The 27,527-nt window shown below is 35.2% G+C and overlaps 1 protein-coding gene across 2 annotated transcripts in view; it reads right to left on the reverse strand.

The window, feature by feature from the left end:
- Positions 1 to 27,527, reverse strand: part of LOC150098748 (putative serine incorporator) — a 245,919-nt gene that overhangs the window by 105,424 nt on the left and 112,968 nt on the right. For both annotated transcript variants that reach the window (XM_090405622.1, XM_090405621.1), the window contains exons 7-9: positions 25,178 to 25,271; positions 7,498 to 7,584; positions 1,363 to 1,471 (exon numbers count right to left, since the gene is read on the reverse strand). In XM_090405622.1, coding sequence (XP_090261748.1) covers positions 1,363 to 1,471; positions 7,498 to 7,584; positions 25,178 to 25,271 — 290 coding nt within the window. The remainder of the gene's footprint in view (positions 1 to 1,362; positions 1,472 to 7,497; positions 7,585 to 25,177; positions 25,272 to 27,527) is intronic.

Below are 27,527 nucleotides of genomic sequence, written 5' to 3' on the forward strand. Positions count from 1 at the left end.
GCAAACAAATCTCTTTTTCTCTTCTCCTATTTTCATTTTATTTATTATTTTTACTGACCTATGCTTATCATAAATGCAAACATGCATGTTTATTCATAATACAGATTATAGGACCACATGTAATTTGCTCTACCCCAAACTTAATGGACATGTATGCACAACTGTAACTTATTAGTAATTCTTTTGCCTCTAATAACATTTATTAAATCCTTATCCACCATCATCCCAAGATCTCTCATTTCCTCCATCTCAAACAATATATCCTCACCAAGAGTAAATTCTACATCCCATCTTTGTTTTTCCAAATTTTAAAACCTTATATTTTGCAACATTGAACTGGCACCTCCACTTCTGCCCATTTAAGTCTTCTTGTAAGGTCACAACATCTGCTCTACCAACTTTGCATCATTCTGAATATCCCCATTCCATTTCCAATCTAGTGCATTAGATTGGAAATTGACTATCTGAATGTTAATGTTATTGAGGAAGAGAAATAATCCAACCCCATCTACTCTAGTCTGATTATCAACTTATATGGTAATCTATCAAAAGCCTCTGCAATATCTAAATATACTACTGTGTATCCATCTCTCTTGTCCAATGCAGCTATTACACCTTACTGTAACAAGTAGATTACTAAAATATGACCTCCCTTTAGCAAATCTGTGCTGTCCCATCAAAGATAATACCACTGTTGTCAACCTAATTCTGAATCCTGGTTCTCACCAGTTTCTCCAATACTAACCACTACACCAAACACACAGACTGGCCTATAATTTGATGCTTGAGTTCTGTTAATGTAATATCTGCATTCTAAATAGAATGCAGATATTTTCCTAATCATGAGTTTTCAAACAATCTATAGAAATCAATTGAAATCAATTACATGTAACACTGAATTTCTAAACCTAATAACCTACACTCAGTTGTACTGATATTGCAAACTATACTAAAGACCTAAACTATGAAAAATCTTATTTGTATAAACTACAATAATCAGAGAGCTAATATCATAATAGTTTGAAAATTAATCTGCAGTATATATTTTTGCATTTTTTTTGTAACAATCAGTCATGAGGATATTGAAATAAATATGTGAAGAAACACATAGACCTCCATTTAGTTGTCATTTATTTTCTTTGCATATAGACCTAAAAATTTCAAAATAATAAAATTTAATTTTTTTTTTTCTTTTTTAGAAATATAATATGAAAGAATGAAAGGAATTTATCTTGTTTTATCATATGGACCTGATCTCAAAGAAATGAAGAAAGTGTAATTTTAGGACAAAATGTTACAGTCAGAGTACGATGACAAAATAAGGAAATTATGTAAACAATTTCATTCTGCAGCTATACTTACCTGGAGTATAAGACGCAAGCAAACCAGATGACAAGACCAACAATACTCTGAGCATCAAATCCACCAGGGCCGGCTCGAAATATATCAGGTTTACAAGCATTATCATTTCCTGTATGAAATATATCATAATGCAATATGCAAATACTCAAAACTGTTTATATTCATATATATTTGATTAATATTTCTGTACACTAGTGCATTGCTACAGTGACATTCATACAAGAAGATGCTAGAAGTGACCACCTCTCTTTTTGACTTTCTCTGGTTTAATGTTACCTTTTCCGATTCCATTATGTGCATTTGTCATTCTAAACCTAATAAATAATAAGTATTTATTATTCACTTTAATATAAATAATTTGTTGAGTTACTAATATTTCATTGAATTTCAAATTAGCATCTTCAGAATGATTATTACAACTACAATAAGAATGCAGCACTCAATTACATTGTTGCAGAAGCAATTCAAATTGCGATTGGGAAAAAAATATCCTACAAGATTTTTATTCCTTACCAAGAGGTGAGGAATAAAAAAGTTAATTAAGAAAAGTCAAAGTAAATGTGGTCTTAGAATGACTTCTCAACCTCAGGCAAATTAATGCAGATATATGTACTGAAGGTACATATATCTGCATTAATTTGCCTGAGAAATGTTAGGGCAAGGGAAATGTTTCATAGTTGATGCTGATTCTAAAACCGGCCTCCGATCTATAGAAACTTGTACATTCTGGAGTGCATGTTCCTTGTGCCTGCAACTTACCCTACTTTTGACAGACCAAAAGATCTGTTAATAATCATGTTGAAGAAAATAGAAACTACATTTGTAATTAACTGTATTGCAAGTCAGGACCTTCACAATGATTTGCTGGAAGAAGATAACTGTGCATCATAGAAGTTTTTACAGGTCTCAGACTATTTTCATAGCATCAACTATGAAACACTCTCCTAAGATGTGGGAGATAGTTGTTCTAAGACTACATTTAACTCAACTTCTGTAAATTAACTTTTTTTATCCAACCCCCTAGAAGGCATCTTGATAACATTATTTCCTTTTCACTCAACAATTTGAAATGTTTCTACAGGGTGTCCCAAAAATTCACGCAAGAAGTAATTTTGATAGAAAACACAGGTTTTTAATTAAAAATTGTAACTTCTTATTGATTCATAAAGTATACAGTATAGGGTTATGCATGGAATAGCATATCGGGTAAATGGCCTCCACAGCTTTGCTGGCACATACGCACTCTTCTGTCGAAATTTTCCATGACCGTTTTGCATAAATTTGGCTGAATTTCATTAATACAGCGCTCAATTTCCTCCTTCAAGGCATGGGTGGTCGTTGGCATAAACCTTAGACTCCAAAAAACCCCAAAGAAAAAAGTCCAACGCCGTTAAGTCACATGATCTGGGCGGCCAATTCTGATCACCAAAACGGGAAATTGCATGACCAGGAAATGACTCATGCAGTAATTGAATTGTTTCTTGGGCTGTATGGCATGTGGCACCGTCTTGTCGAAACCACATGTCGTCCACATATCCATATCTTGCAATTTAGGCACAAAAAACTGGATTATCATGTCGCAATAGCGAGCACTATTAACTGTTATTGCCTTACCAGCCGCATTTTCGAAGAATGGACCGATGATGCCTCCAGCCCAAAATCCGCACCAAACAGTGACACGTTGTGGATGCATTTGTTTCTCAACAATCACTCGTGGATTTTCTGAACCCCAAATGCGACAATTCTGTTGATTAACAAAGCCATCAAGATGAAAATGAGCCTCATCGCCAAAGACGATTTTGTTCGAAAAATAAGCATCCACTTGTTGTTGTTCCATAATCCATTCAATGAATTCTCTTCGCTGTGTGTGGTCATTTTTAATAACCCTGAACTGTCAGCTGTCACGCTGTCTTTTTTTTCTCGTTGGCAACACTTTACTGCACAAATGGCACTAAATTTAAATCTTGCATGAATTTTGGGACACCCTGTATAATATTCTAAGCAGGTGCTATATGACTTAGCACAGCAGCTGTAATTAGTACTGTGAAGATGCTGGTTTGAAATCCTGTGAAATATTAGTAACTCAATAAATTATTCTGTTCCTCTGGTGTTGCTTATAACATGGTATAAGCAACATAAGCACCATTATGAATAACCAACACCCAAACCTACAATTCTGTTTGCTGCACATACCACTCCGCAAATTCTGAAAACAAGTGATTTATTTTCAAAGATGTTTATTATCTTCTGCAGAACTGCTTAAACAGAGAAATCACATGCCTTCTGATTCATGTCCACTCCAGCTGGCTTTCTTTTAAGAATTTCTAACCAAACTACACTTATGTTCATAGAAAACTATGAACATAAGTTCATAGTTTTGGTTCTTTTTAATACCAGATATGATATAATTAGGAAATGACATCATTTCTTAATTATATCATATCTTAATCAGAGTCATCCTGAAAGATGCAGTTCTTCGTTACAGTAAAGTGGTCTCTGACAGTAGGCAGCAATTCTAAAATTTTCTGGTACACTTGTGCATTCACTGAAACTTTTGTGAAATGCAAGCAACCCAGATCATCTGAATGATTCAGAATTTGACTGCTGACACCAAACAGTCAGAGTTGAATTTTTCCCCTTAACCGCCTTTGAACTGACTGCTGTCAGCACCCTGCAGGTTAAACTTTTCTCATCAGAAAAAAAAATTATTCTTTTCCACTGATCAGGAGTACATTTGGCATGCTCTTTGCACCAATTTAACTGAGCCAATCTCATTTTTTTTTGGTTAATAAGGGCTTCTTTTTTTAGAGCACCTGGCTAACAGTCCCTGTCGAATGGGTCTTCTTGCCACAACTCCTGTTTGTTCTTCCCAGTCCCACTTCTGTTTTCTGGATGATGCATGGTGATTTTTGAGGCAGAGCCACTTCAGAACTCTATCTTGTCATAGTGTAGACAGTGACTTTCTTTCTGTCCCCTTCTTCCTTTCAGCAGATCTGGTTTCCTTCACTTTCGACAGCAACCATACCAAGTAGCTTGACTACAGGACATCCTTTTTATCTATTTCATAGAGAGGAATAGCTTTCTCTATTCAAAGCTTGAATCACATTTTTCTGTGAGGTATTAACTACATGCAACTAACCATAGCAATCACAGCATGAAAATACAAAAACTAGCTCTTGCTGTCTATTTATAGCATAAAAAATTCTGACAAAATAGCAACTATTGCATTATACAGAAACTCGTGGGAATGATAGATGATGCAATATGAGATATCTAATGATAAACCAATGAAAATGACCATTTAACTACTAAAAACTATTATGTAAGGTGATAGGTTTCTATGAATATGAGTGTAGAAAGATGCTGAGGTATTGCTGTAATGCAATGATCTAATGCAGATATCCACCCACCAGCCCAAATGCCAGATAACACTCTCTACTTTCCAGCACTCCAGTCTTAACTAGTGCACCTTCCAAATAACTACAGACCACCTTTCTTTTTTTCTCTCTCTCTCAATAACTCAGATCCTCTGTACAAGTTTCTTCTCTCTGGAAAGCCTTCCATTTTCAACAATATGTTCTTTGGTATCATAAAGGAACTAAGTGGGACAAGTGACAAAAACTCATCTCTTGTTCCAAACTCAAACTCATTCCATGCCAATGTCACTTCTTTCTCATTCAGATAATGCTACTGTAACAACAACTGCAGTGACCCATAAAGGTATTCATTCCCTGTTCTCTCCCAAATTCCTACCCATTATCTAAGCTATGTTTTATAACAGGTGTGATAATGCAGTTGAAGATTAAATTCAGCATACTTGTTAGTGGCTTGACACAAGAACTCCAGCCTCAGCCTACACCGAAGCATTTTTTTAAATTTTAGCATTTTGATGAGCAAAACTACACACACACACACACACACACACACACACACACACACACACACACACACACACACACACACACACACACACACACACACAGTTTAGTTAACCAATTGATGGCACCATGAAAGTTCTCAAGACCTTCAGGGAAGGAGCATGTGTGTGTGTGTTGCAGGCAATAATATGATGCATAGTCTGTACAGCACGACAAATGCAAAATGAGTTAGTGTTAAAGTTTCTTTACAAATGTAGTAAGTGAGCACTGAGGCCTTGTCCTAAATCTGTTCAGCCGACTCCAGATGTATCAAGGTAGACTGAATCCTAGAGGTTTGACAGCGGGATCTGTGATAAGGTACATGTTAATTTGTAGTTCAGCCAAAATTTTTAATTTTTCTCCACCACTCCTGGGGACCATCACCTGGTATTTCCACAAGCAAGATGGGAGGTCTGGAGGTGAGGCAGCAAGCTGATGTATGGAAGGTTTATGTTATTCCTTATTTCATCTATATCTTTGATGGTGATTTTTTGCTCTTCTGGAGTATACAGGAATGATGTGGGAAAGAACAGACAACTATGGAAAAGGAGTAGATCTTAAGGCACAAGAGATGATTCTGATTATTATGTTGAGCTCTGTTCTCAAGAGTCGTGTGGTGACTTTGGCTCCAAACTAGCAAGCAACAGGTCAGCTGTTCTAAGAAGAATTGAGGCCTTAGTACCTCAAGTTGAACCTGTGAGCTTCACTGACCCTGTTCCTGGCAGATATCTTTTTAGTTTGTTCCAAATGTTGTCAGTATATCAGGCTGCGATTAAGTGCGACTCCAAGGTATTAAGCATTACTTTCATGGTATACCGAAGCATGCAACAAAAAAATGCAAAAAACATCTTTCCCATCCAGACAGCACTGCTATAACAATACCTAAAGATAAAGCTAACCTAAAATCATTCTCCTCCAATCCCTGCATAAATGCCAATACAAAAGCACCTTATTACATGCCTCATGTGGTTTATGTTCCAGGAAGACAGAAGAATCTTAATTAATCTAGAAACCATAAAGTCTACTGTGTCAGACAAAGATAATTTCGTACCACAGACAGACTCTGTATGTGATGCCCCTAAGTTTTTTAATACTTAAGTACTTTTTAATTGCAAGTATTTTTTCAAATTATTAATAATTTCATAATTTCAATATTCTACTTATCATTTGTTTTCACTCAGACATAAAAAAGAAACAAATAAAAATGATTACAAACAAAAATTATTGATTTTACACTATAATTTTAATCAATTATAATTTAGATATTTTTTTTTATTTTAAATCTGCAAGAGTTTTTATTCTTTCACTAATGTCTATTTACTGAGCAACAGCATTTTCAATAGATAACAAGGTTAAATAATTTAATCTCTCACTCCCCATTGTTAATTGCAAATGTTTTGAAAAGTTTTAATTTACTAAAACTTCCTTCAGCTGTTGCTACTGTTGTAGGAATTGTCAGCAAAATTCTCAATGCAACCACATATTTGGAACTATATTCTTCAAATTGTTTGCTTTTAAAAATTGTAAAGTTTCTAATGGCAAATTGATGTCTCTTTTGATTTCTCTGGTCAATTTGATTGTCATGGTGGATAGCTTCCCCTATTTTCATTATGTATCTTCTCTCTCTCTCTCTCACATATATATAATGATCTCTCACTGAATATTATTATTCAGTGAAAAACACTATGGATAATTTTTCTTATAATAATATACTCCATTCCTCTTATTCATCTGATAAACTCCACAATGCATAAACATCCAAAGCTGTAACAGTTCTGCACCCAATGCCTGTTAACCTAGAAATGAACAGCATGAATAGCTTCACTTTCATGCCATTCAAGGTGAGGCCAGCCTAGTCGATTAGCATCCTTAATCTCCAACAATCTCTCAAGTGTACACACACCTTTTCACATGCCCAGCTACTAACTTTGTATAAATTACAAATCTGCAAAACTTTAGGATACTGTTCTCATGTATGAGATGGAATGCTAAAATCTTCCTAAAAGTTCTTAATGCTGCTTCCTCCCCACCATGAAGAGTGTCTGCATAGCAATTTCAAGATTGTTAACGTGACTTTTTTTTTTAAATCGCTTGATAAAAACTAGAGAAGAACAAGTATTAAAATTTTTAAATTTAAAGTAAATTACAAAAAATCCAAGCACTTACAGACAACATATCTGCTGAGAAAAATAGGATTCAGTTTACTTTTCATGCTTACCATTAGCATTATTCAATGCAGACCAAGTAAGGTACATAACATATAATGTAACCACTGATGACTGCAGCAATCCCGATCGAGGTTGTGCTGGAATAAAATATTACATTTCAGTTTACATCGCTTTAGAATTTTTGAATTTATTTATTATCCACAATATGAAAAAACTGGATTGTTTGAAAATATATTTCTCTGAATGGTTTATAAATAAGCCACTCTGACACACAAATATGTAATCACATCAAGATGACGTATGTACCTGCCAATATACACATATCTTGAGAATATAATTCATTCAGTTTGCTTTAATCACATGCTTATTTTGTTTTAGAACATCCTTTCCCAATTGGATGGAAACATACAGCAGGATGACCGAGAAATACCTATGCTTGACTACTTCATTCAACTATGAAGTTTGGTGGTAGAAGTATAATGGGTATAGAAAGTTTTTTTTTCACTTGGTTAAAGTATATACTTGACAAGATATAATAAGCTGTTTCTTTTTGAATGAACTCAAATCTTTGGATTTAGTAGTGCCTAGAAGGATGAACAGCACTAAATAATATGGTGTTTATATTCTTGGATATGGATATGCTAACAAAACATTTTTGTAAGCACATTTTTCCATGTTGTGCAGCCCGTCACGTTTTTCGATTTTTTGGTCACAGGTTCTACTGCAATGAGAAAAATGTGATTGGTTACACAAAATTCTGATCTTAACTAAGAGTGTGATAATGAGTCAAGTCCAAAATAGTTCACTCACTATTCCAAACTATTGAGGAAGTACAACTAGAAGATTGAAAGTGTACTGTCAATACCATAATGGTATTCACTCTTATGGAAACAATCATCATTTTTCCTTTCAAAATTAGACTAAATGGACTGTCATAACAGAAGTAACTTAGCTTCTAAGGAACTTATTGCTACTTATAAGGTAGTTAATCTTATCTGTATTGTCTACTGTGTCTGTAAATTGTGTATTCTTCCACCAGTTTGCCCATTTGATATGATGAAAAACATAAATTTCTAGGAGGAAAACCGTGCTACCTCCATCTGAGACAGACTAACTCACCGTCAATTGAAAAGTCCCTCACATCCTAGATGGGATTTGGACCCATGTCTTTCTAACTGAAGGACTTCAACTATACTGACTAAGCTATGGAGGCTCTAGAGAAACATTCAAGTTTACATAAAATATAGTGCTGTCTCAATAGTTATTTCAAATAGTGCAAAACTTGGGTGATGTTAGTGATTAGCAAGATAAAAAAAATGTGCAATTGTTTTGACAGTTATACACCTTAAAGTTTGGTGAATTTGATTTCTTGATCTATGGCATTCCAGAGAGATTCAATCGGATTTAAATATGGAGGACCTTGGGGAGGGCCACTGAATGGTCTCAAACTCAGATGTTTCTCGAGACATGCGTAGGTGGTTGGAGCCCAGTGAGGTGGTGCATTGTCCTACTGAAACAGGCAGCAGGATGCATGAAGGCCATGAAAATATATAGGTGATCAGCCAGCACATTCTGGTAGCTCATAGTGTTTAAGGACCTCTTCAGACACTAAGGGACCTAATAGATAGGACTTTAGTGTCACCCACGTGGTTGGGCTTAGTATTGAAAGATTTGTGTGTGCATGTTACATTAATTACTTTTGTAATCCCTATAGATGTCCTAGTGACTAGGATGAAATATAGGAAGTATTAAATTCTATTTTAATTCTTTTTGAGTGTTATAAAAAATCCATTAAGCCTCCAACATGATGTCCTCACAGCACTTAAGCCTCTACACATGAACAACCAATAACAGGATTCATCAGACCACATGACTCTGGTCCGCTCTGCAGAGGTCCAGTTTTGGTGGTCCCAACACCAAGTGAGGTGCAATGTCTGATGATTAAGCTATCACAACAGTGGTACAAGATTAGGATGTCTGTTCCTGTAGCCATGGTATGCAAGGTACAGCATACAGTTTGCTCGCTGATGCTGCTTGAACCTCCAAACACTGAAACTGGATATGATTTGTGCTGTTGTTGCCCTGTGGTTGGTTTGTATAAGCCTGAACAGTCTACATCAACTTTGGTCATCAATGGTGTGTAGTCAGCCACCATTGCTTGCTGGGTGCTGGTACATCCATTGATGGTATACTCACAGTAGACCCTTGATACAGTTGCCCTCGAGAATCCTACAGTTCTTATCACTTGGGCAATAGAATGACCTACCTGTCTTGTGCTGATAATACGTCCATGTTCAAAGTCGCTAAGATCATCACATTTACCCATATGTAGAGACTGCAATACACTGTTGGGAAGTCTGAATGTCTACCTATTAATTGTCTACATTTGGTTTGGGTATGTTTCACTCTGCATGAGGGGGAGGGTGCCAGTGTCAACTTCCCATCATCCCTATCTCTAATGTTTTGTGTAAAATGAAAATAGCTAAATATTTTGTCTCTAAGTTGAATCTGAGTAAAAAAAAAAAAAAAAGACTTACTATATGTATAAATAATAAAATTTCTACATGCTTCTAAAATATGCTTTTAAACAGAGGAATAAAATTAGTCATAACAGAAACTGACTAATCTTAACTTTGGAAATTAACCAACTTAGAAAATAAGACCTCTCATATAACTAAATGTTCTCTATCAGCATTTACTTTTCTCTACTAATGAAGCCAATAAACAGAAGTTTGTCATGTTGGCAACTACCATACAGTTAAGCAAAAATCAGCAAAAGGAATGTACAAAATACTTTTTCTTGCATAAGGCTTGCTTTATTTATTGAAAAAGTTCATGAGCAGAATATAAAATGCCAATTAGTAATTATTTAAAATAATAATGTAGCTCATAACTTCTTCAGCTTCTGAGTATAAAGATATTATTTTCACTCAGTTTTTTTTGTGCTGAAAATGTTCTCGTCCAGCATAGAATGAAAGAATTAGCACTGATGTATTCAAACAAGTCAATCATTATTACACTTCATCATACCTTATGCATCAATAATGATTTGTCAGGAATCTCTAAATAAGTAACAAAGGATGAACATTCAACCATAAAAGAACTAGTTTAGTGAAATCTGTTTTATAAAGAGATGCAGATGCGAAACATAGGAAGAAAGGACTTCCAACTCTTTGTAATATATCCACAAAGCCTACTGTTAATGGTTAATCCATAGAAAAACAAATATATTCACTTTGAATTCTCTATTTTGAATTTTCTTCTCTCCTTTTCACTTTGTTAGCTCTTACTATTTCCAAACGATATCACATCATATCACAAGAATAGCAAGAAATCAAGTTGCTGGTAAAGTAAACAAAAGTGCTATAACGAATGGCTGACAGAAGTAGCTATCCAAGTAATATATGAAATCGCACATGAATGTTACAAAATGAGCGACTTGAAAATACATTAAAGGATTTTTAAAATTTGTATAAATTTATTTTCCTAAAATATGCGAATATTTACTATTGTAGATCCATTCTCATAAGTTTACATTCTAATTAACATTACAAAGGAATAAGAAAAATTAACAGCAAAATTTCAGACAATTTTTTCTTAACACTAGGCTAATCTATCAATAATAGAGAAGAAAATATGAAGAATGATGATAGAGGTTAAAAAAAGTCAATAATACAGTAGAATATTATTGCTAAGGAAAAAAAAGAACAGCTATTTGTGGAAATTTGGTAGTTATTGAAAGGAAAAAAATAAAGCTGAAATTATGTGCAAGAAATCCCCTCCATGAATGGTTCAAAGAATTGGTATTGCAGGCACAACAAGCTTCAGACAAGTACAGCTGAGTTACACAGTATTATAAGACTTTCTGGAGAGGGTGCAAAAGAATGTCCCAAAGAAGAATTGGAAAGGAAAAATTTTGAGGTCAACAGAAGAACTAGAAAGGTGGAGATGACACTTCCATCAAATCTTAAATAACAGTAGTGATATAATACAGACTAAAAAAGAAGGGGGAGTGACATTTCCTAGTGATTGAAATACAGATGCAACAGTAAACATATCCAAGAAAGGAGATTTAAGAAATTGTAATAATTGGAGGGGCATAAGACATAAATAAAACCAGCTATATGTTATCAGCAAAATATTTTGCAAAATTATCCTTTCAAGAATCTTTAGTATTTTAGATGAGGGGGCAGGAGAAGGGACAGCAGTCTAGTTTTAGACCAAAGACATCATGCAGAGACCACAATAACATTTTATAAATAATAACTGAACAGTCTAGTGAATTTAACTCTCCTTTATATTTATTGTTTGTAGATTATGAAAAAGCCTTTGATTCCATTGCCAGAGATTGTATGTAGAGTGCATTTCAAAATAAAGGGATGCCACAGAAGATGATAAATCATAAAGGAAGAATATAATAAATTCCAATGCCAGGTGTTACATGATGTATATATATCTTTTCAAACTGTATCCGGAGTACAGGTATCCCTTGCTTAATGCAGTTGTGCTTAATGCACCGAAATTAATTGCGACAATCCCTTTATATACGGTGCAAGAGTTTTAATTAACGCGCCTTTAAATTTACCAAGATTCCACCAAATACGACATCACTGCTACAACCCATGAACATGGACATCACTGCAACTTTCAAAGCCTATTTTCTTAAAAAGACATTCTCAAAGGCAGTAGAAACAACAACAGGAGAAAATGCGATTACGCTCCAAGAAGTTTGGAAAAATTTTAACATTACACACGCAATTGAAAACATTCATGCTTGTGGGAGCGTCTTCTAGCTGCATGAAACCTTTTGCCAGAATGCTCTAATGACTTAGGTGGTTTTCAAAATCCTGTGAACAATGTAGTTGAAGAAATTGTTGCAATTGGTGAAGACCTTGTTTTTGATGGTGCTAATGCAGAAGATGTTAAAGAATTATTGGATTCAAATTCAAAAGATTTCAGTGACAACGATCTTCTTGAAATCGAACAACAACAACAATGCGCATATAAAGACAATGAACAAATGGAATGTGAAGATGAGGTTCAAAAGGAGATAACAATTAAAAAACTGGATGGAATATTTCGCAGTTTAGAATCGCTTAAGCAGCAAGTAATGGATATGCATTCAGATGTTAATCGAAGACTGTTTGTTTGCCAAGGTCTAGAGAGTCATCGAAGAACTTATGCTGATAGGACTGTTCAAACGACTCTTGATAACTTTTTTTTTGATAAAAAATTGCAGTGACTAATGTAAGTACAAACATTTATTAAACATTTACTTTGCTGCATTCATTGTTTATCTTTCCTAAAAGAGTATCATATAAAACAAATTATTAATATAGTATTTATATTAATAATTAAGTTATTAATATAATAACCAATCATGGACGAATTGTAATTTTTACCATTAATTATTATATTTGATTAACACGATTTTGATACATGCGGTAACATCGAGGGTTAATTAATCGCGTTAATCAAGGAATACTTGTACAAGGATGACTGTTATCTCACTTATTTAAACTGGTATTAGATCATGTTTCTAGAACAGCCAGAAATGACATACCATATCATTTCGAGACAACGAAAATCATGGAAAATAAATAAAACTCTAGGTGTTCAAAAACTATGCTGATTAGGTATGTCTAATTGTTCACATGATATCCAGAATAAATTAACCACATTACATGAACATTTGTTGAAAGCTAGTGTTAAGTTCTGAATTAAACAAAAATTAAATTAATTTACATTTCCTTCAGACTTAATATGGGCTTGCAATTTTGAATCAATTATTGATGTACTAGAATATACTAGACTGGTAAATTTCACTAAAATATTACTAAGCTGAGAATCCTTCATTTAATATGTGATATTATAAAGTATTGAGAATTGCTAAACTGCTTAAGTGTAAGTACTTATAAATTGCTGGGAGAAAGAGATAATCCAATTAAATAGAAATGGCCGGAATCAAAACACGTGCATCAAAGAGTACAGGTGCACCCTTTCGTAAGCAAATGTCCCCCCCCCCCCCCCAACACGCACTCATACGCGCAGAAGAGTAGGCTAAGAATTCCATGTGTGGCGCATAGTACTGGGTGACATGAGGTGATGCTGAGAAAATGGGAGGAGTAATCGATGATGTGAAGTGAACGTGTGGCGCACAATTTAAAAAGTTGGGCAGCGCCTAGGAAGCTCTCTTGTTCTCTTGTTCTTTAGGCTGAGTTTTTATTCTTACTCTTGTGTGGAGTTACACTCCTGAGTTTTCGGGCAGTCTTGCTGATGTGTATGGAGCCTCCTTGTGGCGTCCCCTCGTTCCCCACAGATTTGAGACAACGATGGAGGAACTTTGCCGTAAATTTCCCAACAATTTACCAGTTGGCGACCATCCCAGCAGAAGGTATTCACCGATGTTTACGGAGATGTCGTTATGATGTTGAACGAGTTCACCCGAGAACAACATCTACCTATTTTTGGCGGCAGAAGTAAGTGCATATTGAACCTTTGAAGAATGCCTCAGAGAAAGCAGAAGGAACGTGGTGTCGAAAGTAATTGTCCAGACGAGATATGTAAAGTGGCCATATAATTCCCCAGCAATTGGGGATGTACAATCCATGTTTTATTATGTGTATATGTGTATTAAAAGAATATATGTAAACTTTAGGAAGGACTCTAGAGAATGTTTCTTTGAATGATAAAGTAATAATGAGAATTTTGAGTATTTTGTTAAGTAAATTAATTGAGAGCACGTGGAGCCTAAGAATCGTCTTTCAATGACTGAAAAAGTTATGAGGATTTTGTGAGAAGAAATTGTATAAGAGCGCATGAAGCTAGTTTAGTTATTCAGCTAATAATTGTCCTTAGTATTAATGAATAAGTGTGATTTTTCAAGTGTAAATTGTAAGCCTTAACTGAAGTTCTTTGTCATGCATGCTAAGATAGATATTGGGAATCTAAGTAAATTAGTGCTCATTCATTAGCAATTGCAGATTAAATATTAAAAGTAAATTCATAGCATGTACAATGTTTCAACTGAATTAAATGTTTTGTTTTTTTTGTTTAACTGATGACTTGCCTGATTTTCTTCTCTGGTGCACTTGCTCATAAATTACAGACCACAGTGGGAGATTAATTTATAGAGAGGCTACGACTGCAAAAGTAACTCTTAATAACATAAGATTGTATGCTAAACTGCGTTCTGGTTCCTCAATTCTACACTATCTGTTAATCTAGGATTCAGGGTGCGCAGTTATAAATAAATTTTTCCTGAATCTGAAAAAGGAATTAGAACCAGTGTGAGACAAAGGAATAGGTATCCACCATTAGTAATTCCTTTGTCCCACAAACCACTAGCATCGTTCTTGTAAGTATAGATCGGCCAAGAGAGATATTGGAGTTAAGAGATTTAAGATTGAAGATAAAGTTTTTAGTACAATTAAGAATAATCAAGAGAAGTAAAAAAAAAATAAGAGAAGTAAAATTTTACACTGGTCTCAAAATAAACACAAACAAAAATAAATACCAAGTGCAAATGAAAATGAAAAACAAACTACTTGAAATTTTACACATTTTGGTGTTTTACCTACCAGATGAAGGAGTAACTAGAGATGATTAAATAAGGATTCAAAAGACAAGAAGTACATATACTAAACTTATAGAAAGTTTTTTCAGTTGGTTATAAATTAAATTAAAAATGCCAAGAAATTATACTCTTGTTCAATCCTTTATCCACGTGTTAGCAAACAATGTTTGCATGTGAAGTTTCTTCATGACAGCTGCTTGTATATATAGAGGCTAATGACTTCAACACTAATTGCCTTAGTGTTCCATAATGTAAAGCATGCACACATCCTTTTGGGTGCACATAATGCTATGCATTATGAGAAGGATTCAAAAGTAATGCAGAAATAATATATATCTCATATACAAGTTGTGAAATGGTGTCACACTTAATTAAAATATTCTGAATTAGAGATGAATGAGAATATAATTTCTTGGCATTGTTAATTTATAATTGAGTAAGCGTGTGTAGAGGCTTAAGTGCTGTGAGGACATCATGTTGGAGGCTTAATGGATATTTTACAACACTCAAAAAGAATTAAAATAGAATTTAATACTTCCTATATTTCGTCCTAGTCACTATGACATCTACGGGGATTACAAAAGTAATTAATGTAACATGCACACAAATAACAAACAATACTAAGCCCAACCACGTGGGTGACACTAAAGTCCTATCTAGGTAGAGCGCCCTCTAAGGGCAGTAGTCGCCTCTACACGTGCTACCCTCGCAGTGATGAATGCCGCCATTGGCTCCTTACATTCAGAGCTCTCCACCGTTCTTAACCCTGAACTTTGGTCGATTCTCTCTGGCATTTCGGAAACTTCCGCACAGAGAGAATTCCAAAAAATAAAAAATAAACACATCAAGAAATATAGCAACCTTGTGAAAAATGAACCACAACCACAAATTCAACCGCTCCAGACAGTAATAAACCTCTCTTCCAAAAGGCTCAACGACGATGCCGTCAGCACCCTTTGCCTCGGCTGTAATTTTGCCATCGCTCCGAAGGAAGTGCCGGTGCTTGACGTAATGGTGAACATCGAACGGGGAATTGGTCGCTTACCGTCGGAGATAGCTAACAACATCAGACTTGACGTAGCCAACATCCTTGCGCATTCTTCGCCGCCAAAAAGTAATTTATCATATGCCCAACACACGGCCCTCCTGAAACTACGTAAAGAAAAAAGTATCATCACCACCAGAGCGGATAAGGGTAATGACACAGTCGTTCTTAATACCAGTGAATACAATCGTAAAATGAACATTATCCTTCGCGATCGTGCTACCTACATCCCGCTAGAACACGACCCCACAAAAACACAAGTTAAGAAACTAAAAATTTTACTCAAAAAAGTATCTTCCTGGCCCCCTGACGTTACGAAAAAACTTAAACCTTTCCGCTCCCATCCCCCCCCCCGAATATACGGTTTACCAAAAATCCACAAACCCAATTCCCCACTCAGGCCTATAGTAGATGCCACCAATGCACCTTGCTATAGACTATCTAAACAGCTGGCCAACTCTCTGATCCCCCTCACCGGAAGGTCCCCTTCCTATATAAAAAACTCGACCCACTTTAAAGCCCTCACAGAAAATTTAACCTTGAATAAGACAGACATATTGGTAAGCTTTGATATCTCCTCTTTGTTTACCAATATTCCCTTAATTGACACCTTATCTCTCTTAGAAATGTTTTTCCCTCTGACATCTTAGATCTCTTTTCCTTTGCCATTAACTCTGGGTATTTCTCTTGGAACAATAAAATCTACAAGCAGATAGAGGGAACTGCCATAGGTTCCCCCCCTTGCCAATTTCTATATGGAAGATTTCGAAAAACGAGCCATAGACTCAGACTCAAACCTTCTATCTGGCTAAGATATGTAGATGATGTGTTCTCTATTTGGCCTCATGGCCCAGACACGTTAGACTCCTTCCTCAGTCATCTCAATAGTCTACATCCAAGAATCCAGTTCACTATGGAAAAGGAAAAGAACAATTGTTTACCCTTCCTAGACACCTTAGTCACACGCCTGCCTAATGATACACTTACCTTCACCGTATACAGAAAACCCACACACACAGGCAGTTACATTCACAAACTCTCCCACCACCACCCCTCTCAACAATATGGCATTATTAAAACTCTTACCAAGAGAGCCCACAATCTTTGTTCCAGTGGAACTGCCCTCACTACTGAGCTTAACCACATACACAGCACTTTCTTCTCCAATGGCTACAGCGATCACAGTATCAAAAAAATAATCAACTCCTCCCCCATTCCCCATCCTTCTCGTCAACAAGATTTTAAAAATGCCATCACCATACCCTACATCCATGGCACATCCGAAAAAATAGCCAAGATACTAAAACAGTACAACCTACACACAGCATATAAGCCCCACCGCAAACTTGCTACCCTTATCCGTTCTACAAAAGATCAGCTCCCTCCTCTCTCTCTGCCTGGAGTTTACAAAGTACCCTGTTCCTGTAAGCTGGCATACTTTGGACAGACTGGCAAATCAGCATCCATCCGTCTAGAGGAACACAAGTCGTACATCTTCAAACACAACTATGGCCATTCAAGGCTTGGTTGACCATGTTTTGGACACCACCCGCAGGATATCATGGAAGAAAACCACCATGCTCCACCACAGCAAATTCAAGAAAGAGAGACTTTTCTTAGAAGCAGCAGCAGCTCTCAAAAACCAACCAAATCTCAATAAATACGGTTGCATTAAGCTTCCGAAGATTTGGGAAACACTCATCACCAGAGTTCCCACCTTACATTCCAGGCCATCTACTACTGCCCTTAGAGGGCGCTCTACCTAGATAGGACTTTAGTGTCACCCACGTGGTTGGGCTTAGTATTGTTTGTTATTTGTGTATGTTACATTAATTGTTTTTGTAATCCTCGTAGATGTCCTAGTGACTAGGACGAAATATAGGAAGTATTAAATTCTATTTTAATTCTTTTTGAGTGTTGTAAAAAATCCATTAAGCCTCCAACATGATATAATCGAGTAAAAAAAAACTTTCTACAACTGGCTTTATATTAGAACATTTTAATAAGATGTGACACCTTTTCACTATGTGTATATGAGATATATATGAAATATGCATTACTTCAACTTTAGTATCTTTTCTGGGTCTGGGTAGTGGCCCTTCCCACAATACACACCCAAAAAAGGCATGCTTTGCATTATGGAATAAATTAATTTATTTCCTGATATGTACCCTAAAGGTGTTCAAAAGCTACTATGACAGCACTACATGATTAAGTTTTCATTATTATTAATCTCCTATCTACAATTTTCTTCCAAATTAATCCATTACTTGTCAGCACTCCAATAACTTCTCAGGCACTTTTGACTGAATCAATCCACCTAGACCTTGATCTTCCTCTGGGTCTCTTTCCTGACATCTTGGCATCAAACACCTGTTTTGCTAACCTTTCCACACCCATTCTATTTGAGTGGCCATATCAGCTCTTAAACATTCTTGAATGCTAAGAATGTCAAGCTCATTTCTAATATCTTCATTTTTTAATATGATTCTACCACTGATGCCATCTGTTCACTCTAATTTTTTTCAGAATCCTTGTATCTCTGGTCTCTAGTCTTTGATCAAGTGCTTCATTTCTAACACTCAATTCTCAAGATCCAAACTTAAACCTGGTTTGAATATTGTCTTGTATACTGATAGTTGTGTGTTTTGGCTATTTTCTCTTATTCCATATAAATTTATTCAGCTGGCTACCAACCATACCAACTTTGTTTATTCTGTTGTCTATTTCCAGATTTAACTTGCCATATTCACTAAAAACTGTTCCTAAATAGCTGAAATATCTTGACCACAAATGCATATAATAGTACAACATAAGATTATGGAATACTAAGGCCATTAATATGAAGTCATCAGCCTCTACACGCAAGTAGCCTAGCTGTGAAGAAACTTCATGTGCAAACTGATTGCTTACACTTGAAATAAAGGATTAAACAAGAGTATAATTTCTTAGCATTTTTAATTTAATGCTAAACTTAGTACATTATGGAAAATGAAAAATATTCACAGATACAAAAATTAAATATTTAATGCATGTATTAAATTAATTTTTATTAGGATGTGAAAGATTGTTGGTTTCAAAGGAAATACAAAGAAAGATAAGTTCATAAACTGTTATCTATGAATTATATATATTTTGAATTTGTAATGACCATGAACCATTACCAATGAAAACCTCTGTAAACAATAATTGAGCAAAAAGTTGACCTGAAAATCAGAAATAAAAATTCAGATGGACTGCACACACACTTAGGAAAGATCAAGAAATCTGTCATGCAGCATGAAATGAAGCCCACAATGAAAGAAAAAGCTGTGCAAGTCTAAAAAGTACATGGATAAAATCAACTCAATAGAATGCAAGTCCGTGTGGTTAGCCTAGTGGCTGTGCACTTCACAACCATATGACTGGGGAAGGAGTGTCCCAGGTTCGATTCCCGTCAAAGACGTGAGGAATTTGAGGATCTTCCTCAGCCATAGCCAAGTTAGCCGGTCTTGGGCGCGGGCAGTAGGGTTTTTTTCTGCCAGTTTATCTGGCGTTTTTCATTCCGCAAGCAGTCAAACTCTCCGTGAACACACACAGATCTACAGCCATAAATACTTAACCCCCCATGAGGGGGGGGCTCAACTTGCCCCAATAGGGATGGGGGAGAAAAAGGGAGGAAACTCCATACGAATAAATAAATAGAATGCAAGAAGAATTCTGATGAACTAAGACCAATACTGAGGATAAGGAACCAATGGAAAGTATTTACAGGCTCCTGACTGAATTTAGGAAAGATTTGTGGACATCTTTTCTGAAAGAAAAAAATTAAGAAATTATATGCAGATTTTAGTGATTAAATACAACTGGAAAAAACTTCGAAAAATATCAGAGAGTCAGATAATTTTACATATAGCATACTTAAGACACAGGACTTTGAAAATCATAATCTTTGTCTTTTATTAACAGCTGATTATTAGCTTCTGATCTGAGGCACACCGCTTCAAACTCTTCGGCTCAGAAACTCAAACTATTGCAGCAGCTCATACTTAAAGCAATTTTTTATACATATATGAATAACAAATGCAGCATCAAAAAAACCTATGACAGCCATGCATGGGCACATGATCAGAGAGAAACCGTTGAACAGGAGAAAGTAATAGAAAAAAATGTTATGGAGATGGCAATTTCAAAAAAGAAGAATAAATAATATTTTTTTTTTATGTTGTTCCCGCCCATAAAAGGTTATTTGCAAACTTATAGTACATTTTCTATGGATAGGATAAGGATATTTTTCTTCCATTTTTATCAATTTGATATATTTATTCTTTCTTCATTTATTTTTTACATAATTAATGCTGAAAAGTAACAAGTACTTTGAATCTACATAGCATTCCTTTATGGATATTTATTTACGTGTACCACCAGAAGAAGATTCTGATGAATATTTTTATGAAAGTTATATTGAAGATAATAGATTACTAATCAATACAGTCCAAATAAATTCACATGATCTCTTATCAATATTTAAGCATTTTAGTAAATGACTAACATTTCACAACCCCCCCCCCCATCTATATCTGCTTTTTTTGATAATCAATACCTTTTAAGTTATCTCTTAAATTTCTTTCATTTTTTTTTATTATATCTTCATTTTTACCTAATATTCTTTTTAATGTGCTACAGATTTTCTGAAATTTATTATTTTTATTGATATGTTTGTCTTTTAGATATGTTATAATAAACAACTACTATTCTCGTGTTTTGTATTTCTTGGAGGAAATGAGGTTTCATGTTCTCATTGAGGATTCGATGATGTCTGTTGTATCATCAATTCATTGCTTTAAACAAGAAATGACACACTGAGAAATAGAAAAGAAACTTCAAATACACAAAAAGAAAAAGAACAAAATACACGCTAACAGCCACACAAAATCAACTTACTGACATTTTTCTATCCCTCTTTCAAAGGAAACAAATAGATGCAATGTTCGGAAAAGGGAAATCGTTAACCTGTTCATACAAACTATACATCTAAAATAAAACCATCACTTATTATTTATTTTAATGATCATTTAGTTTGCCTTTGTGTTTTAGAGAAACATAATCTCAACAAGCAACAAAAACACGGAAAAGAGAGGAAATGAAAAATAGTGTACTACCCGTTTATTTTCAAAAAGGCAAAATGCAGGCACAAAACAATTATAACTGTTCTCTCATCAAGACTTTTAATTTAGAGAACATTGTCACTGCTGAGTTATAAATTTGAAAATAATTGATCCTGCTTTTGTAATCGATTTGTGCTTACGAGCTCATTAAAGTCCTTTAGAATTGAATAAAGGGAAAGTGTACAAGCATAATGCTGAAAAAATTGTTAAAATGCTTCTTCTTGGTTGGTGTGCATGAATCCCGGAAGCACTATAGTTGCTCCATGGATGATACAATGCAAGCCGCAATTACTTGACCCATGATTATGTAACCCATTTTGATTCCAAGAGGAGAATAAAAGATTATATGGGTTGAAGTTGGGAACCAATCTTAAGGCTTCTGGTGTAACTGCGTGGAAATGAATGTCCACAGGACCTCCTTTCGCTGCGATGACTGCAGCATGCTAAGGGAAATACTTTCCATAAGTACATTAGCGATCAATGGGAATTTTGGACCATTCCTGTAGGCATGTAATGAAGTCCTGGACTGTTGTGGACGTACACTCATTGACCTCACCTGAAGCTCTATCCCACAGATGTTCAGTAGGGGTTGAGATCAGGGCTCTGTGGAGTTCAGTCGGTTGTGGTGACATTTCATGTCCATAAATCGCGCAGTTACAGCAGCATCCTTATGACAATGCACAGCAGTTCGCGGCCAAACCAGGAAAAACAAGACCATACCGTCACACCGCCACCACAGAATTTCGTAGTTGGTTATGGTTACGTACTCTGGTAAGGGACGTTCACCTGGTATCTGCCATACCCACATTCCTCCATCTGCTCGTTATGTTATATAGCATGATTTGTCACTTCATAACAATGCTTTCCAAGCATCCACATCCCACAACACCTGCTGTTTGCATCACTGAATATGACTCTGCATGTTGGCTCGGGTAATGTGGTGCTTGCATATTGCGGTCCTATCCTGGAAACTCATGTTGAAAGCCTTGGATATAATGATTTTGTGAAGCTTTGTGTTTTAGTCAATGCCCGGAACTCCTCATTCAATGTGTCTGGCGAGGAATGATGGTTTTTTGATATTATCTTTCGTAGCACCGGTTAGTGTAATTCAGTTAGTGTGGTGGGTCGTTAATTGTTGACCTGGGATGGCCTAATTTGTCAACAATTGGTCGAATAGAATAGGCCTGCAACCTGGCTCCTGTCACAATGCCTCTTTCAAGCTCCATCAGTTCCCTTCTCGCATCCATTTCACCCGGACACAACTGTACTGACTTGGAAGCATCATTTTCCTCCAATTTATACCGGCTACAAACACGTGACTTGTTACATGGGACGATGCACTTTGTCCATAGGGGTGTCTGTTGACTTTTTTTTTTTTATTGAACTCAACACTACGGACATAGGACATAGGCGTAGGGCTGACCACCTTATCCTGTGAACGGATTGAGGTCCGATGAGTAATAAACCCTTGACACTGTAAGGTAAAAGAGGGAAAAGGAAGATGAGATGACAGTTTTAGAAAACAGTTTACTATAGTGAATTTCCTTTAGCACAGCATTGTGCTTATAGGCACTGGTTAGTACTCTTCATTGCTTCAATGCTGTTGTTTTTGATTTTCTATGAATATTCTGATTTAATACAATCTTGGCCTATATGATCAAATGGCAATAACAAAAATAATCATAAGATCAGAGATCTAAGCTAACAATATCTGAGGACAGAAACTAATAAATGATGTTAATCCTATCTTCCTGACTGTAAATGTTATTAATTCTTCTACAAATTTTCTAGCAAAACAATTTTTCTCAACAATGTTTATCAATTTTTTTTATTTAAAAAAAAAGAATATTAAAATACTAATTGTGTTTAAACTTTGGGAATCTAAAATGTTTCTAATTAATATCACTAATTATTATAAAATAGTCCAATGATACAAGGTGAGTATACATAATATATTCTGAAACATGCACATACACAATGTTGCAAAAATTCAATGGTCATTTAAATATAAAGAGCTGATAAGCTTCATTTCTGCGATATAAACAATATTTTAAATTAAGGGGATATAAAATCCACATTGTTTCAAAACCGAATAAGAAACAAAGATTGGAATCAGAGAGTCTGATTCCAATCTTTGAGTTTCTTATTCGGTTTTGAAACGATGTGGATTTTATATCCCCTTAATTTAAAAAATTCAATGGTCATGTTTCACAAACCTTTCATTTATTTTCAAAACCTGAATAGTGTGGTGACCCTTGGCTATAATTGCAGATGCACACTCCTGAGTAAGTTTCCACTAAATGTTGATAAACAGATGCAAGTATCTTGACTCACTCCTCGGCCAAAATGGCAATACGTTTCTGTAGTGAAGTTGGATGTTTGACTTTGCTTTCAATCAACATTTAATTCTTCCCATAAATTAAAGATACCAAGAAATTATATACTTGGTTTAATCGTTTATCCAAGTGTAAGCAAACAAAGTTTGCACCTAAAGTATTTTCAGGACTGGGCAACTCTTATATAGAAGCTAATGACTTCACATCACTTGCCTTAGTATCCAATAATGCAAAGCACATATCCTTATGGACATGTATAATGCTATGCATTATGGGAAAGATCACTACCCAGACCAGTTTTGACCTTTATTGAGGTCTCATTAGTGGGAGCGAGATCCAGAGGTGATACTAAGGTTGAAGTAATGCAAAAGTCATTTTCATATATGAGTAAGTCAAAAGGTATCATGCCTTATTATTAAAATACTCTGGATTAAACTGGTCTGGGTAGTGACCCTTCCCATAATGCATAGCATTATATTATACATATCTGTAAGAATGTGCTTTGCATTATGGGATACTAAGGCAAGTGATGTGAAGTCATTAGCTTCCATATACGAGTTGCCCAGTCCTGAAAATACTTCAGGTGCAAACTTTGTTTGCTTACACTTGGATAAAGGATTAAACCAAGTATATAATTTCTTGGTATCTTTAATTTATAGTATAACCAAGTGGGAAAACTTCCAATAACTCTTCCCATGGGTGTGTTCATAACTCTTCTCATAGCATTCAGACTAACACTTAACTGCTGTCCAGTCTCTAACCTTTCATTTCCTCCAGTATGTATCAGAGCTCTGTGGTGTGACATGGTGCATTATCATTGATATTCAATTGGGATGTTTACACAGAACTGACAGAGTAGACAATACTCAAATGTCCACAATACAGGATATTTGCTGCTTTTCTTGTTAATATTTCTGGGCATTGCAATAGGAAGTTGTTGTCCAAACCAGAAGGAGCAACAAACCATAACATCATTATCACACTTAACAGATGAATTATAAGCTCTCGTACATAATATTCTCCTTGCAGCTCCCACACTTAAACATATCCAATTTTTACAGAAAGCCTTGCATAATGCCAGCGAGATTCAAGCACTTGTATATTTGGAGAAATATACAGTAGCTATTCCATGGAAATAAAGGCTACACACAGATCATTATAATGCTCTGGTACAAATTTCTATAGCTATGGATAACCTTTGTAGAGATGCAAATTTCTGGTTGAGGAAATACATGATGCCTGGACACTCCATTCCAGTGTGTTCTTTCCTATTTTCAATAATTTTATATAGTCAGTTTGACTCTCGCCTTTGTTTTCAATGTTATTCACATTTCCATCTTCTAACGACAATCAAAGTTCACCTTAAATAGTGTAAATGTGCTGATATGTATAAACCGATTGATAATTAAATGCAGTCTATAATAACATCTCACACAAAATCATTCAGCATGAATTCTCTGCCAACCATGTTTGGCAAAGTGGTTTATCAAGACTGAACTGTCCACATGACTGATTTTTTTTCTTTTTGTAACAATGTATACAATGTAAAAATGCATTACTTTTTTTATTTATTTTTTTTTTATTGTTACACATGAATTTTATTAACTTTTACAAAATTTTACATACCTTCCTGTATCTTAGGTAGTATTGAAAGGAGGGAGAACACAAAACACAAGATCAAGTTTATGCTGACAACAGATTTCTGCACACCACATCCAGCCTAAAAGTCACATAAATGACAAATATAAAAATATTCGTTACTAAAATAAAGACTGTGAATGGAAAATTAGGATAAAGTTCTATGTTAGATAAGAAACTATATTTCTGATTTTGTCCATAAATCTCAGTATTCCACATTTCACTGCATATAAGCACTGCATGCATGCACGCATACACACACACAGTTTGTTAACATTACTTCATGATGGACTTTTGTGTGCATGTGTCACGTGTGTGTACTGAAAAAATAGTTAACCTCTTACTATGAGTTGTCTTGCTCAACAGGATTGGTAAAAGCAAAAACAAAAATAACTGTAGTCGTGAAAGTAATTAGTGCATTCTATTAAAATATAGTGAACTGTTAAAACTGATTAGCATTACTCACTGATGCATAACACACCTCAATACTTCCTATTGAGGACTGATATGCAAAGCAAATTACATCATCAATTACATCTCACACACTCCATTAGGAGTGTGGTGCATGTGTGCAAGAATAGTATGACCTATGCAGAGCAGAATACTAACAATTCCTCCATATGAACCATGCACAAACTGCACTGAATTTAATTTTAGGCTTAATATAGCTTATAGAGAGAATTCTTTACACTATAATGTATATAGCACTGAAATATTAAATTCAGTCTTTAATCTGCCTGTAATCTATATAGGATACAAGCTGATGAGGATATATTAGGGAAGAAGCTGACCTAGCTGCTGCAAGAGCCAGAATAGTTTCTTGAATCAGTAATAAATAATGCATCTTTGGTTTTGTTTCAGTTTTATGTAATTTAATGCAAGCATCTCAGCAGCAAAATTGGTCCATTTTGGCAGGATCTGATTAAATATGCCTGATTTTGAACTTGTACAAAATCAGAGTATTCTGCTCTGTGTGTGTTTGAAAGAGCTGTTGGTGGACACAGAAATCATAGAGGGTTTTACTAACATGAGAGAGATGAGTGTATTTAGCTAATGCCATTCAATACAGTACTGTCTAGCCTGATGTCTACAGCTTGTAGTAATGCCTTTGTTCACAAATGGAATATATTGTTGTAATGTACAAATTTTTCCACTTTGGGACAAAAATAATTGCCAGTTGGAATGGTCTTGCAGAATTTTATTTTGATATTATACAGTAAAGACCAGCTACTGACTTCAAAGTGACAAAGGAGATTCATTTTGCAGTTCTGATAGCCTTGTGTGGACTTGATCCAACCATTGAAGTGTGCTTCACTTGCAAGCATACACCTGAGACCTATAATCAAGTCCCAAATAAGCACTTAATATAAGTAGAGCAATGAACATTTAATTTCAACCTAAGAAATGGAGGCTAAGGTGTAAAGGATGCTCTTCTTTCCTTGGAACTTATTTTGCAATTGAAGTATATTAAACAGAAATGTCAATTTGTGATTACTGTTTATCCTAGTCTTGGTTCTGGATCAGGATGAATACCACATTTGAGGCAAAAAGCCAAAAACTGCAAGTGTCGAGTTTGAACACTGCTAGTAGGCTTACTGCAACTATCTATGACCCTCATGTTACAATAATGACAAAATATGGTAAATTGATTCATGCAAAGAAATGGGAGGGAGGATCTTTGCAGTCAGAGGACATTGTTCTATTATGCCAGTGACTTTGTGAGCCTTCCTGATCCTCTAGGAGAGAAGGTTGAGAGTAAGTTCATGCCACCAGCACTCATAAGGTTAAAGAAAACTGACACCAATGTTCATGTTTTCAAGCATCCATTAGAGATGCTTTCAGTCAGATTAAATGATTTAGTGTTCAATGATGTTCTCAAAAACTGGACTGCATCACATACATATATATATATATATATATATATATATATATATACAGTAGAATCAGCTTATTGTGATTGCAGATAATATCAATTGGCTATTACTATCAAAATCAGTCAGTTCCAAAACACACTATTTAAAATGAATTAAAAATAATCCATTTATTATAATCAAAATTCCGGTTATTGTTATCAAAACCCTCGAATGTTTTGCCTTTTGGATCTCAGAATTCTAAGAAATAAGGGTTAATCAGGAGAAAATTTGACAAAGAACATTTGTTGAAATCTGACTTTTTTGTTAATCTTCCTTTAATCTTATTCTTCCGTAAATCCCATAATTTCCAGGCAAATGCAGGTGGGTAATCTTAATCTTCCAGGCAAATGCAGGGGGGGGGATACATACAGTCTAATTGTGATTTTTCAAGTTTATTTTCATGCTCTCTTTCAGTAATGAATTTG

This window comes from Typopeltis vanoorti, chromosome 15 (assembly GCF_054136105.1).
Source record: "Typopeltis vanoorti isolate ZY-2024b chromosome 15, IOZ_Tvanoo_1.0, whole genome shotgun sequence".
NCBI classification, from domain to species: Eukaryota; Metazoa; Arthropoda; class Arachnida; order Uropygi; family Thelyphonidae; genus Typopeltis; species Typopeltis vanoorti.